The sequence below is a fragment of the Chelmon rostratus genome, chromosome 6 (assembly GCF_017976325.1).
Source record: "Chelmon rostratus isolate fCheRos1 chromosome 6, fCheRos1.pri, whole genome shotgun sequence".
Taxonomy (NCBI): Eukaryota; Metazoa; Chordata; class Actinopteri; order Chaetodontiformes; family Chaetodontidae; genus Chelmon; species Chelmon rostratus.
This window is the reverse complement of record NC_055663.1, coordinates 6502920-6517205: the sequence shown is the minus strand read 5'-3', so window position 1 is coordinate 6517205 and position 14286 is coordinate 6502920. Positions and strand designations below refer to the sequence as shown.

The 14286-nt window shown below is 42.8% G+C and overlaps 1 protein-coding gene across 1 annotated transcript in view; it reads left to right on the top strand.

Annotated features, from left to right (window-relative positions):
- Nucleotides 1-13597, top strand: part of spire2 (spire-type actin nucleation factor 2) — a 31581-nt gene extending 17984 nt beyond the window's left edge. Inside the window, exons 9-15 of the mRNA XM_041939335.1 lie at nucleotides 1226-1448; nucleotides 5080-5207; nucleotides 6258-6395; nucleotides 6484-6551; nucleotides 7380-7407; nucleotides 8036-8133; nucleotides 12187-13597. Of these exons, the coding sequence (XP_041795269.1) occupies nucleotides 1226-1448; nucleotides 5080-5207; nucleotides 6258-6395; nucleotides 6484-6551; nucleotides 7380-7407; nucleotides 8036-8133; nucleotides 12187-12601 (1098 nt within the window). The 3' untranslated portion in view covers nucleotides 12602-13597. The remainder of the gene's footprint in view (nucleotides 1-1225; nucleotides 1449-5079; nucleotides 5208-6257; nucleotides 6396-6483; nucleotides 6552-7379; nucleotides 7408-8035; nucleotides 8134-12186) is intronic.
- The last annotated feature ends 689 nt before the right edge of the window (nucleotides 13598-14286 follow it).

The window sequence follows — 14286 nt, the reverse complement described above, 5'->3', positions numbered from 1 at the left end:
ATATTTTATGGAAGTCTCTCACAGCCACCTCTATGTCTGTGGTCTCTGAAGCTCTATGAAGCATCCCCCTTCTTCACCTGCCAGCCCCCCTCTCCAACCTGTAGCAGCAGAGGGAGTGCAGGAGCAGAGGGCTTGTTATTTGAATATGTTAGTTTAGTCTGCCAGACTTATTAATCCTTTAGCTGACTGAGGTTTGTGCAAGTTAGAATCTCTGGCCCCGACCACGGCCTTGAAATATGAGTAGCCTGACTCTGCTGTGTTTTGATGAATCCATGGCGCTGTCCTTGGTGCTGAATAACCAGACAGCTTTATAACTGGGCCTTTTTCTCTCAGTCGCACCCTTCTGTCAGTTTCTTCATGATCACACGTTAGCAAAGCGTAGTCATGGAAGATACCTGTGATATTCCTATAATACTGAATTTCTACCATCATTCAGTAGTAGGCAGATGCTAACACTTAATGGGAATTACCATTATCGCGCTGATGGAAATTAGCATTGTTACAGCGATAATATCTTAAAGAATGATCCATTTTATGTCCCATGTTTAACATAAAGTGAATTGTGCTCATACTCACAGGCATATTTCTAATGTTCTGCCGAAACAAAATAACAGCTGCTGACTTCACATTGTCACAGCCCAGCTCTTACACCGGGACAAAAATAGGAGACACATGGGTAAACTACATAACAAAGTAATTTATTTGCAGCAAAATAATAAAAAAAGCTGCAAGCAGATGGGAGTAATATGTCAAGTCAGTAGTGCAGAAAGTGGATGAGTGAAAATGTGCTGCATGGGTGTTGTAAAAACAAAAGGAAGTCTAAACGAAAACCAAAACATCAGGAGGTCGCTGGGACGTCATAATATCGAATCATCATACTGTAGTGATAGGATTCAAGACCTACTGGTCTACTGTTTGATACTTGAAAGTTATTTAATGTCACTGTGTATCATGCACATCAATTTCCAGTCCTTATGATGCAAAAAAAAAACTCCATTCACATTGTTGTCACAGTCTGAGCTCCCTGCTGCTGTGTCTTGAACTGATGTGATCTATGCTTGATATCATGATTGAACAGGTCACAGCATAGCTTGATAGAACTTCTCCATGTGCACAATCTTATCCTGTGTTGCCTTCAGTACTTCCCTTCGCCTTTTCTTTATTTTACAAACCCTTCCTTACCTCTTCCCCCTCACTTCCCTTTCCTCGTCTCGCCCCACTGCAGGAGGAGGAGTCCCCAGACGGTGGGGAGCTGAGGAGGGAAGAGAGCTCCCCCACACCTCTGAAAAGAGATCGCTCCTTCTCAGAGCACGACCTGGCCTTGCTCCGTGGTGAAATGCTTCCTTCGCTCTCTGAGTCGGCCCAGCTGGACGGGACGGTCAGGCTGAGGGGTGAGAGACCGCGATCCAGGACACTGACCGGCGCCAGGCCGCCTCCTAATTACAGAGGTCAGTATGTAAACGTAGACTGATTATCCTTGGTAATAGTTCTTCAGTTTTTTAGTGGCAACTTCTCTTTATAGAGCGATACACTTATTACCCTCAGGGCACTCATTTTAGATTAAAGCTAACATTTCATAAATATCACAGAATTTTGAGAGCTTCTGCAGTTTAAATAAGAAAGAAGGAAAGTTGATAATGGAGTCTGATTGCTTCACACTTTCATGAGATGGTGGTTTTTGACTCTGCAATAGTGGAAACCTTTTACAAAACCAACAGTGCATGCCTCTACAGAGGCTCCAAATTATTAGAGTGTATTTCAGAAGATGATAGTCTGGATTTCCATAGACCATCATGCTGATTTATGAAGAATATATAAAAGCTTCCAAGTTGGAATTATATAGGCTTATGATAAACTGTAGAAAATGTAGTCAGTATTCTCATATCAGGATAAACGCCTTGAGATGTATCATGTCCAGGCCACTAATGATCACTGAGTGAATCACCCTAATTATCACAGAGTTCTGGCCATGGCGGCACCTCGGGGCTACTTGCTGTTAAATTTTTCTAAGACTACCTGGACTAGCTTTGTGCACGTCATCTATATTTAATTAGGAAGTGTTTCACAGTGAAATTCACTATGAAATCTAGCAGATTTTTATTAAATAGGCCTTGATTACAGACATTTGGCAATAACTCATAAGATCACAGAGTCATTGCAGGGGGCAGGGGACTCAGTTGATATATATAGCAAATATAATTTTATATAGCAAAATTAAAGGAGTTGAGCCAAAAAGCTTCACAGTCAAGGCAGATGGAATAGGAGAAATAAACCATCATCTGATAAAAAAGAAGGACGGTAGAAGAGAGGACATGAGACTATTTCAGAACATGGAGCAGCAGCAGGAAAAGCTTGGTCGCCTTCGTTTGAAGGAATGAGTGATGAACTGAGAGGAGCTGTTGCGATCATGACCTAAGTGACCTGGGGGAGGAGGATGGAATTAACAGGTTGTTAATGTATTAAGGAGCTGATCTATTTTTATGCTTTAAAAACAAATAGTTAGATTTCCAGATCAATTCTGTATTTTTTCTGGTAACCAGTGCAGATGATCCCGAACACGAGGGATGTGTTGCCTGTCCTTTGTTCCAGTTGAAAGTCTAGCGGCTGCATTTTGGACCATTTGAAGTCGGTAGAGGGTGAAATGGGTCAACCCCATATACAGAGAATTATAGTAATCAAGCAGAGATGTGATACAAGCATGGATACCTGTTTCCAGGTGCTTATTAGATAAAGGCGGCTTTAGTTATAGATTCAAAGATTCTGAGCTGACTCAGGAATGCAAGATGGACAAATGTTTGGCAGGGAAGAAAAGAACAACTGGTGATGCTCATCAAGAAAACATGTCAGTCACATCAAATCCCAGATATGAATAGGCTCACTGTGAGGCTCGGGTTCACTGTCAGTGTAGCAGAGTGTCTTTTGTGTGAAAATCCTCTGCCAATCTGGGAAAAGTTTGATTCGCACACCAGAAATCTGCGAAGAAGAAATGAAAAAAGAAAATGCAGTTCAGGTTCTGGATAATGTTATTTGAATGAACTTCCTACTTGGCTCCTTTGATAGTTGATAGATGACTGGTTTTCCCCACTCTTATCGAAGAATCACTTCATACACTGAGGAGGGTCATGACGGTTTTTCAGCATACAAAGGGGGAGGGCAGGATAGGAATTGCTGGCCCAATGAGTCCAAGACAAATCAATTTACTTCCAGAGTTATGAGTAGAAACATAAAGTCCATTATGAATGAACACATGATAACATAAAAAAAAACATCAGGTGATCCAGTTTGCTCATGGCCTAACTTTCTACCAAATGCCATTGAAATCATGCAGGCTCACTGCGACGCTGTCATGGTTCACTGGGACACTTGAACAGAATAGAGCCAACATTAAGGTTATCAGAAAGACCTGTGCTGTTCTTTCTATGACCAGTCAGAATGTCTGCTGCCAAATAATCATGTTAATACAGCCGTGCCCTCTCTTTTACAGTTACTGTCAGCCAGGCTTCATTGACATTCAGCAGTCTGCAGCAAACACTGCTGCAGCTCATTGCCATTTGTCGGATTCTCGTGTTTGGCTGAAAGAAAGATAATTACCGAGATCAGCTGCTGTCATGTTTGTTTGGAATGAAAACCTGCAGACTCTTGGCCCTCTGTGGCTGATGATTCACACTTGCTGCAGTTTTAGTTCTTCTCCAAGAGAGGGAGACACAGTGCCAGTCATACAGCAGTACGGTCTGTATTTTTATCCTCATTTTTGGGCGAGTGAACTAGAGATTTGGATGTTTTTATGTCAAACTTGGCCATAAAGTGACATCAAACCCAACCCTCACAAACAGTTAAACTGAGTGCACTTAGATCATCGATGCAGCAGCTGCTAGAAACACCCTTTTTAAAGTTTCCGGCTCCTCTGCCTTGAGGCATGAAACGAAAGCAGTACTGTATTAACTAGCACAAGCTAACTAACTAACAAGCTTCCCAAACCTCTTGAAGATAAAATGCTTTAATGTTATCATTTACTTCTTGTGGAGACATTATGTCCCCACTGCTTCTAACCTGTCCTCACTTCTAACTCAAGCACTAACCTCATTGAATTACTGTTACCTGACTGAAATAAATAAGAGCTGAATAATGTGTTCGGCCACGGTGGTAAAGTCCTTACAGCCCGTGCTGACAGGGAGTTGACATCTGCCATAAAGCTGTTGGGAGTTTTGTGATGGATTCTAATCAAATATAAAGATGTGCTGATAAAGTCTGAGTGAAGGAGGGTAGAAGCTAATGGCTCTGAATTGTGTGCTGCACATGAGCCACGGGGAGGATGTTATCCGTTCAGTTGCCATGATTCATGCATTAGCAGCCCGGCCGTCCTCATCCAGAGGTAATTATTTGAAAAACAATCCTGACTTCAATCCATTCTCAGTCTCTAGATGGCTGCAAGCCGATCCACGCAGCTGCATGCCACAAGCCTTAGACAAGGCCGAATTATAGCTGGATGGAGATTTATTATGTAGTACAGGACTTTGCCAACAGGGGACTCTCCAGCCTCAGCCGTGTGAATGTGAGGGTGTAAGTCTGTAAGCCCCGGCTGTCATCGGCAGCTGATCCAAATTATATGTACTGATGATGTTTACCGGCCTGTTCCAGCCTTCCTCTCGAGCCTGTTTGCTTTCCATTAGAGCCAAATTGACACCTTCCATTTGCAGGATCGAAGGAGCGCCCAGTGTGTGGTCTGTTTTGAACCCCCTCCCACCACTGGTTAACTGAGCTCCTCTTTTAGACCAGCCGCTGAGCAGACCTCTCACTGTGATCTAAGTTACAGATGTAGCAGCATGGGCTGAAATCAGATGAATAATACATGACAGTGTTAGAGTCGATCAACAAGCACTCTGAAAGATGAGATCTGAGACGGAGCTGAATGAAAGAGACTGATGTGTAATTCATGGAGTTGTTCGGCTGGGATTTTTGGCCTTCTCTCATTCACTCTCTGATGCTGTCCTCATTCGGTTTGGTCGCATTTAGTTCCCCTGATAAACTCTCATCGTTACCTCTCTGCCTCTTCACTTTTCATCGATTCCCCCACCTCAGCTTCCTTCCCAGTTCACGGCTGGGTGCTGCCCTCTCCAGCCCGCCTGTCTCTGAGTTCAGTGGACGAGACCACAGAGGGATCAGAAACGACGTCAGGCTCCAGGGCCGGAGACGAGCACCAGTGGATGGTGAGTTAGATTCACAGTCCGCATCAAAGTTGGTGCTGTGCTTCATGTGAAGCCTCAGTGGTCCCGCTGGTGATGGAAATGCACTGCAGAAAAATTCATCCTATCAAGTCATCTTGATCTGTTGTTGAGTCCTGAAAGATTCATTTCTGAAAACAAGTGAAAAAATGTAGATTATTGAGCCAGATTATTCCAACCCGTTACAAATATTCTCTGGAAATTACTGTATAGAAAATCCTTGAAACAAGTTAGAAGTCGAAAAGAACAAGCTGAACTTATCAACTTTTATGTCCACTTAGTAATTAGTCTGTGCTTTCCATCATGTTACACGATCTTCATCAGCAGATGAACTTTCCCCAGTTATTGTGGACGCACAGACGTTTAAATTTAGCACTTTCATGCGTGGCTGCTTAGATGCAGAAGGTTCACTAGCTAGTAGCTTATTTTATCTGCTGTTTGGTGCTGAGCAGAAAGCATTTTTGCTGGAAACAGCTACCTGCTTCAGCTGGAGACGCTAATGAGAGCAGTGAGATTCAACCAAAACTGCAAAATTGGACGCCATAAAAGTAAAACAATGAGTAGAAAGATGCTAAAATGCTCATCGGAGCTGATGCTGAGTCATTTGATCGATTGTTTATATAAAAATATTGATTAGTGCAGCTTTAATAATGATAATAATGTAATGATTTTCAGTTCTAAGTCAAGGACTCCTAAGTCATCCACAATAACACTCACCTTTTTCACCCATCCCCTAAAGAACTGCAGTTTACAAAAACCAACAACTCTGACATGGTATCATTAAGAATGTAACATGATAAGCTTCACAGAGGCAGGACTTATAGCAGGGCTTTGGTGCTGGATTGCGTTACAATACACATGTGTACATTAAAAACAGGCAACTCCACTTCAATTGGAACAAATAAAGAAGTGCTCATAACATACAGACTACTTTTTGTCCCACCATGCAATGCTTTGCTTTTAATAGATGTCAAAATAACAGCTACGAGACTTTATGTAAAAGATGATGGACTCCTCTCCTCCTCTGCTGTTCAGGAGGAGTTCAGCCACCCTGTGGAGAGTCTCGCCTTAACGGTGGATGAGGTCATCAATGTGCGCCGAGTGCTGGTCAAAGCAGAGATGGAGAAGTTTCTTCAGAGCAAAGAGCTCTACAATAACCTGAAGAAAGGAAAGGTAGCAGCGTGGAGTGGAACTCCCCTCATGGCTGTTTATCCTGTGTTTACAGTAAATGACTCAGTAACCGTGTGTGTGCTGCTCTCAGGTTTGCTGCTGCTGCAGAGTGAAATTCCCTCTCTTCTCATGGCCGTCTACCTGCCTACTGTGTAAAAGGTATCACAGAAAAGTTTCATCTCACCTCGTTGGTATTTCTGCAATGTTTAATCCACATGGCACATTTATCTTGAAACGCTGCTTGAGGTTTGTTCCAGGACCACAGCCAAGCTTCTAGGGAATAGTGAGGTCATGAATCTGGCCAAAGCCCCAGCCCACCCTCACTTCTATTTTATTCATTCAGTTAACTGCTCATTAATATGTTTTCTCTAAATTTGATTTCACACCGTGAAGGTCTACATACGGTTTGAAAAGAGTGAGTGATGTATTTGCTGTCCGGAAAGTAGTCAAATTTAAATGAATTGAATTCATCTGTAGTTTTGTTTTCTCATTTAAACACTGCTTCTCATTTTACATTAAATGTCACTTAACAAAGATCAGTGTTCATGGTAAAATGTATAATCCTAAAAATAAAACATAGTTTTTGGTTCATGGAGCTCCTAGAGATGCCCTGAGCCTCCTACAGGTGCTCGTGTCTTCAGTTTAAATGTTTTGGGAAGCAACTCTTATGCTTTAGAGGGCTTGTAAAATGGATTTTACAATCATCTTAGCCTTTTGGGAAATGGGACCCTGCTTTGCTGTTCAAAGACATTCATTAACTTTCAGATACATATGCAATGTTAGAAAACTGAATCTTGTGAATGAAGTTTTGTCTTTTCATTTGCCACCTTAAGATACAGTGACATATTTTAACAGTATTAATACTGGAGACAAGCTAGTTATAGATAGTGGTAAGTGAGGTATTTATCAACAGCCCAGTCAACCCACACATATATATTATGGTTATTTTATGAAGAATATAGCTGTGTTTATCTGTTTGTCTTACAGATCTGTCTGCAACTCCTGCAGCGCAAAGGTAACGTCACAACCTGCTAGTCTGTGTTCAGTGAAGTCACTGCATCATACGCTTTTGTTTATTTTTAGAAGTCTGATTCTGTGCTCATTTGGCTGCATACTGCGTTGTAAGACAATACCAAGAATTGATTTAAATGATATGTTGTTGTACCACTTGCTAACATTTACATAGTGAAGTGGCTGGTATTTCTGTTGACGTCATTTCTTCTGTTGTTTTTTTGTTGGTTTTCATTTGTTGCCTCAGTCCAGGCCGTGTTGGATGTGTGGCTCTGTGCTCTCTAGGTTTGACATTCAGGCTGTTTGGATTCTGTGTGTTTTTTCAGTGATGTGTGTGGTGCTTTGTCGGGGTGCTGTGACTCTCTGTATCGTGTATTAGTGTGGTTTATCTTTTTGAAATCTTCGAGTTTGCCTAGTTTATATGTTCATTTGTGACTGTGTGATTTGTGTGACAGCTAATGGTCATGATTGTTTGGTGTGTGAGTGTGGAGTCCTTCGTGTCTGTGTATTTGAATCTATTGTCTATGAAAGCATTTTGCCCTTAAGTCTGCTGCGTCCCCTCACAGTGCTGTTGTCTTTCCATTTGCTCTGTCTCATTGTGTTCCTCTTGTTTTCCTCTGCCTACGCTGCAGATGAAGATCCCCTCAAAGAAGATGGCCCATATTCCTGTGTACACTGTCGGCTTCCACAGCACTCCAAAGAGCCACGGACACAAAAGCCAAATCTATAAGTGAGTCTGCATTGTCTATCAGAGAGAAGCTGACTTAAAATGAGAGATTTGTACATAATTTGGCTCAGCCAAAAAGTTTGTATGACACTTAATAAAAGGTAATGAGTAAGGATGTCCCGATACTGATACCAGGATCGGGTTTTGGGTTCAAAACTGTGTGTGTGTACTTGTACTTTAAATGATAAAACTACTCCAATACTGCCGCGCCCTTAACGACAGCGCAGCTTTAACCTCACTTCAGTTGAGCAGGTAGGTGAGGAGGAGGAGTTTGGTGATATTTTAGGATAAATGATGATGACAATAGTAGAGCAGACTGCAAACGGTGCTCTGCTAAATTGTCAAGAGAAGAACCAACTCAACACAGACACAGAGTTCAAGGAGTTTGCTAATGCTAGCAGCAGGAAAGGGAAACAGCCAACGTTGCAGCAAATGCTGGAGAAGTGGGAGAAAATGTCCAGAGCCAACCCACAGCCGGTGAAAATGACAGAAGCTCTCACCCAGCACATTGCTCTTGGTGACCAGCCGTTGTCAGTTTCAAATATTACAGGATTTTTGCGTCTTCTCGGTGTACTGGAGTCGAGGTATGAGATTCCCAGCCGTCACCACATCATAGAAACCATATTACCAAACAGCCTCTCATTGAGCTGAAGCGGCTCAGAGAGGATTTGGGTCTGAATGTCCCGACAATTTCCCCGCTCGCCAGTGAACACTTCTGGAAAAGACTATGATCTGGCTCCTCTTGAGGAGTTAACCTGAGAAGTGAGCTGCTCTGATGCTTTGGCATCAGATGTGATTCCTGCTGTGACTGTGCTTCAGAGACTTTTGACCAAATAAACAGACGAGGATCACGGCTTCAAAAAACCGTGAAGGGAAGCTTAGCTACAGCTGTCAGGAGAAGCTTCACTGACACGGAAAAAGCTCACTCTGCTGCACTGCCACTGCACTCGACCCGAGGTTAAGTGTGCGTGTGTGTGTGCCTGTGTGTGTGCTGAGAAAGTTAGAACCGTGATGCTTATTATTCAGTACTTGCATCAGTACTTGGTATTGGCAAGTACCCCAAATATAAGATTTTTGTTCAGAAACTTTGTTTTAGTCCTTTTTGCTTGGGAATTCCTCCTTAATTTTACATCTCAAGGCTCCTAAAATGTTTTAAATGAATCAAAAACAATCAATTTTTGTTTGAACTGGCACCATCCTGTGGCATATATATAACTGGGTCACAAGTAGAAATGGCTTTGTTTTAATAAATATGACAATCTAAGGATCTGATTGTGATGTTTATTCATCACATTCATGCTCCTCAGAGGATACACCTTTTTCATTTTGGTCCAGAATGGTGTCACCCGTTTTCAAATTTCAACTTCTTAGGCATCACATCTCATCTAGTGACAGAGCTGATATTTTTAGTCTCACTACTGACAAGACTTTGTCCACAGGCAGGCCAGCAGCTCTGTGAGGCTGCACCAAGCGTTTAGCTCGAAGCACCGCTCTGTCTAATGACAGGATTCCTGCATGTTCTCCGATGACAGTGCTAGGATGCTGACGTTTGGCAGACGTAACGTTTACCTTGTTTATAAGCTTAGTTTAGCATGCTAACATTTGCTTAGCACAAAGTAAATACCGAACCTGATGGGAATGTCTCGGAGATATTTGCACCAAATTAGAGGACAAGTTATAATTCCAATTTGATGATGTCACTCGATGAAAAGTCAGGTGATCACTGAAGTTTATTACAGTTTATCCTGAGGGTGGCATGAATATCTGTACTATTCATCATGGCAGTCCGTCCAGTAGCTGCTGAGATATTTCAATTTGGATGAAGTGGTGGCTCAACAGACTGACAGGTAGAACCACTATGGCTAAAAATCCAAATCATCTGTAAGCTGTGTTGATATTTTAACGTATTAAGGTGTAATAAACATTGCAGCCTCCAGGGTCCTCTAGTATGCTTCCATCCTTATATTCTTGTTCTTCTATATGTGACTATTTAGTTACTTGCTGAGGATTAACTTCTACCCATCTGACAGCAACGCAACCAATTTGCCTTTTTGCGTCATTTCCAAAGTTCACTCAAGGTAAAGTTGACTTGACATTTGGATGTCAGAAGCTTTTGACGTAGACACACAGGCCCAGTTTCTCCACAGTCCTCTCAGCCGGTTACAGTGCTTGTTCAGTCCAAGGTGAATGCAAACCTTGGCTTAAGAACACAGGTTAAATCTATTTAAGTCTTCCCCGCCCTCACACCGCTGATTGCTAACCTTCTCCAGCCTAAGCAAATCCAACCTCTGTGCTTACCTCAACCAATTGCAGATTGCCTATTCAATCCAATCACCAGTGTCTACCCCTCCCCTCCCCATCCCTTTGTTATATAATCAGAGCGGCGCGTCTTCCGAGGCCTCTAAGCAGCCATTATGTAATAATTACCCAGCTGTCATTATATCCTCACTCATTGCGCCTGTGTGAAGACAGACGTGGAAGTGAGAGTGCGAGATGGATGGAAAGAGGGATGGAGCGAGAGAGCTGGACAGGGAGTTGGAGAGAGAGAGAGAGAGAGAGAGAGAGAGAGTACAGGCATGGTGTGGTGCTGATCTGCTGTCTAACACCTCTCATCACTACCAGAGCGTGCAGCCAGGACAGAAATAGTAGGTTTTATAACAGCAAATGTTAGTGTTATTTTAATCAGAAAAGATTATCTTTTCATTAGTGATGAAAGGCAAACACGGTGAAATGTATCTTCAGTCTTCCAGATACATTGCTGCTTTACTCTGAGAGACAGCATACTGTATTATACTTTTAATCAGTTTGTGTTCTATTTCAATATGCTGCCACAACAAAGGCGTTAAAACATAAGTGGCGCAATTAACTAAGTGAACAAGAGAACAGAAAAATAAGACATAAGGAAGAAATTACATAGTGGCATAGTTAATTTGCAAATGATTGCATTCTGCTTTTGATTATGTTTTACAAAGCGTCCCAACTTTATTGGAATCAGAGCTGTATTTATTTACACTTTACTAAGAGCATTTTTTCAGCTATAAGAATATGTTGATTTTATATTAAATATATTAATAATATACATATTTGTTTTCAAAAAATATAAATGTACTACAACAATATAATATTTGTACATTCATATCGTATCATGAAGTTGGCGACTGAAGAGACAGATTTAAAATATAAAAAGGCCAAAATCAAAGCAGCAGAAACCAAGATATCCAGAGTTTTAGTTCCGTGTTGGACTTCAAACTTTTTCCATAACCTAACTCAAGCATCTTTTTATTAAGGCCTAGTCACACCAGGAAGTTGCACGGCAGAGTTCATCCCTGAATCCTCGCAGAATATGTGCTTCTAGAAGCTTGGTGATGGAGAGAACACTTTCAGGTTTACTCACCAACTTACATGACTGGTGAGCTAAGTGCTAACGGGCTAGCAAGCCAGGGCATATGCTAGTGCTCGTCAGTCACAACCACAGACTGTATCATCTTTATAAAGAGTCTGTGGTCACGACAGCGAGTCAAGCGAGCTAGCTATCTTTGGTTGCGAACTGGACCGAGATGTACAGTACCTTTGACTCTTGTCTCATGAGAGTCTGGGAACTCTTTTTGTGGAGCAGTTTCTACTCCAACAGAGGAGCGCTGAACAAACGTGGATGGTGTAACAGTGGAACAGCTCCCTCTGTTTTGGGCTGTCTGGCTTTCAGTTCCCTCAAAGGTCAGAGCTGTCCGCACCGCTCGCTTTCGGTCAATAGAGCAACTTCACATCTCAGTCTTCAGGGTGAAAACTTCAAGGTGAAAGATTGTCTTGTGCTTTGATCCAGTGAGCAGCAGTTCCATTGGAATTCACTGATTTTTTTAAATGCAGTTATGAGTTGGCTGTTAAACTTTAATTAATCAGACTTCATCAAAAGCTACTAAGTGAGATCTGTTCCACACATTGATATCAGAGTCAGAATTAACAGTAATACTCTGTTGCATCAGTTGGCAGGTTTCCCCTGCGCTACACCTGTGCATTCTTATAAAATAGACCTTTCCAATCCTCCCTGTCCTTCTGCAGGTCGCTGCGCAGCTTATCCCGCCGCTCAGTGGAGGAGGAGTTCCCCCACCTGTATGCTCACGGCTGCACGCTGCGCGACGTCTGCGCCGAATGCACCAAATTCATCGCCGATGTCATTTCCTCCAGCCGCCGGAGCCTGGACATCCTCAACAACACTCCCAAGAGGGAGGCCAACGCTGCTGCTGCTGCTGCTGCTGCTGCTGCTGCTGCTCGGAGACCACAGCTGCAACGTCAATCCCACCTCGAGACTTGTCCTCAGCCAGACCCTCAGTGTCACCCTCCACCTCGCCCACAGTCTCAGTGTCACCCCCAGCTCCCTCCGCAGTCCCATCAGCAACAGCAGCGGCTTCATGGGTCACTGCCGTGTCCTTCACCGCAGCTCCACAACAAGACCATCAACAATGTGAACCAATGAGAAGACTGACTGACACTTCCTCTTTCTGCCCACACACACACTCCTTTATGAGTTGTTCTCCTGCACGGCACTGTGCGCACACACACCTGCACAGAATAAGTAGGGTTCTTTAAGGGTTGTAGTGTTTACATGCACATCAGTAGTAAGTGAAAGAGCCATGTGATTGGTTTGACTGAATATAAATAATAAATGAGAATACATAATCCAGTGAGGATCCTTATTTCAGTATTGCTGGGTTGGAGTATTACATGCGTTATTTAACGGCTATGCTATCATATAAACATTTTCTGGAGCTGTGTCGAGCCCTTTTTAGTGAGAATCTAGCGACTCTAAACCACCACCACCTCAAACGCCATGCAGTTCCCAACTCCATTATCTTCCATATCTCACCATCTCACCCAGCAGATGTGCTGACACACACACACACACACACAAATACACACAAGCACAGAACCCCCCCTAGTCACTTTAAAAGGCTTCAATGAGACGCTGCCCTGTCTGTGTCTGCCTTATCTACAGCGCCATGACTTCACTCCCTGGTGCTCACAGCTGCTGGGAGGCAAGCATATGGAAGGAGAGGAAAGTACTGGTGGTCGGGGGAGTGTACGGTGTGAGAGAGAGAAGGTGGAGGTGGGGTTGGATGGTGGTTGTCCGAGGAGGATAAAAGCTATGCAGCATAGAGTCAACATGTAACCCCAGCATTTTAGCTCTTTGTGGTTGCCTTGTTTTTGTCATGAATGTAACTTAGAGACACAGAAACAGAATTGTAAAATTATAAGCTCGTACACAGCGTAGTGTCATTTATTTTTAATCATCCAAAAAGGGATTTGTAACAAGTGGCTGCTGCATAACGAGGCCTCTTTTGCATTTACAGCTTGTGAAGTCCCAGATTCAGCTGGAGAAGGATAGATAGCGGCGACACTGTGAATGTAACGGGTGAAGCTGCAGACTGCACCTTCAACTGACGCAGCATGATGATGCTGATGTGAAGCGAGCAGATGAAACTCCCGCCTCTCTCACTCCCCATGGATGCTTGCAATCTGCTCTGGTTTTGTAAACACTAAGTAAACCTCAACTGCAATAAAATCTAATGACAAACACGACCAGTGCTGCCTGTGTGAGTTTTACTGTTCACTTCTGCATGCTGTGCTAAGCTGCTCCATACAACAACTTCAGTGGTCACTGAGCTGCACTTCATAAATACATGGAAACATAATTTTGTGTATTGCAGGGTTTTTTTTCTTTCTTTCCTCGAACAAAGATGCCATTTGTATACGTATAATATGCAAATCTACTCTGAAAGGTTGAATAGAAGAAAACCATTTTCAAACAGGGAAGAACTACTTCGGCAGGATGAAGTTACCCACTAAATACAGCATATAAGTTTGTGCATGTAAGGCCATTCACTGCAGATTCTTCCATCCATCTGTTTTCTTCTCTGCTTTTCAGTGGAGAACTTAGAATTGAATGTCACGTATATCAGGGGTGTGCTTAGAAAATCCATGCACAGTGGAGCCCCTGCCCCCAACAATTTAATGTAAGACCGACCCCGGAATCCTTCAGATCCAACCTTATATATATATATTTTCATACATTATGATGCACTGCTGTGTTCTTCAAACAGAGGCTACCAACCTGAATCTGAATTTCGGTTGCTAGCATTGTAGATTCATGACCCAATGATT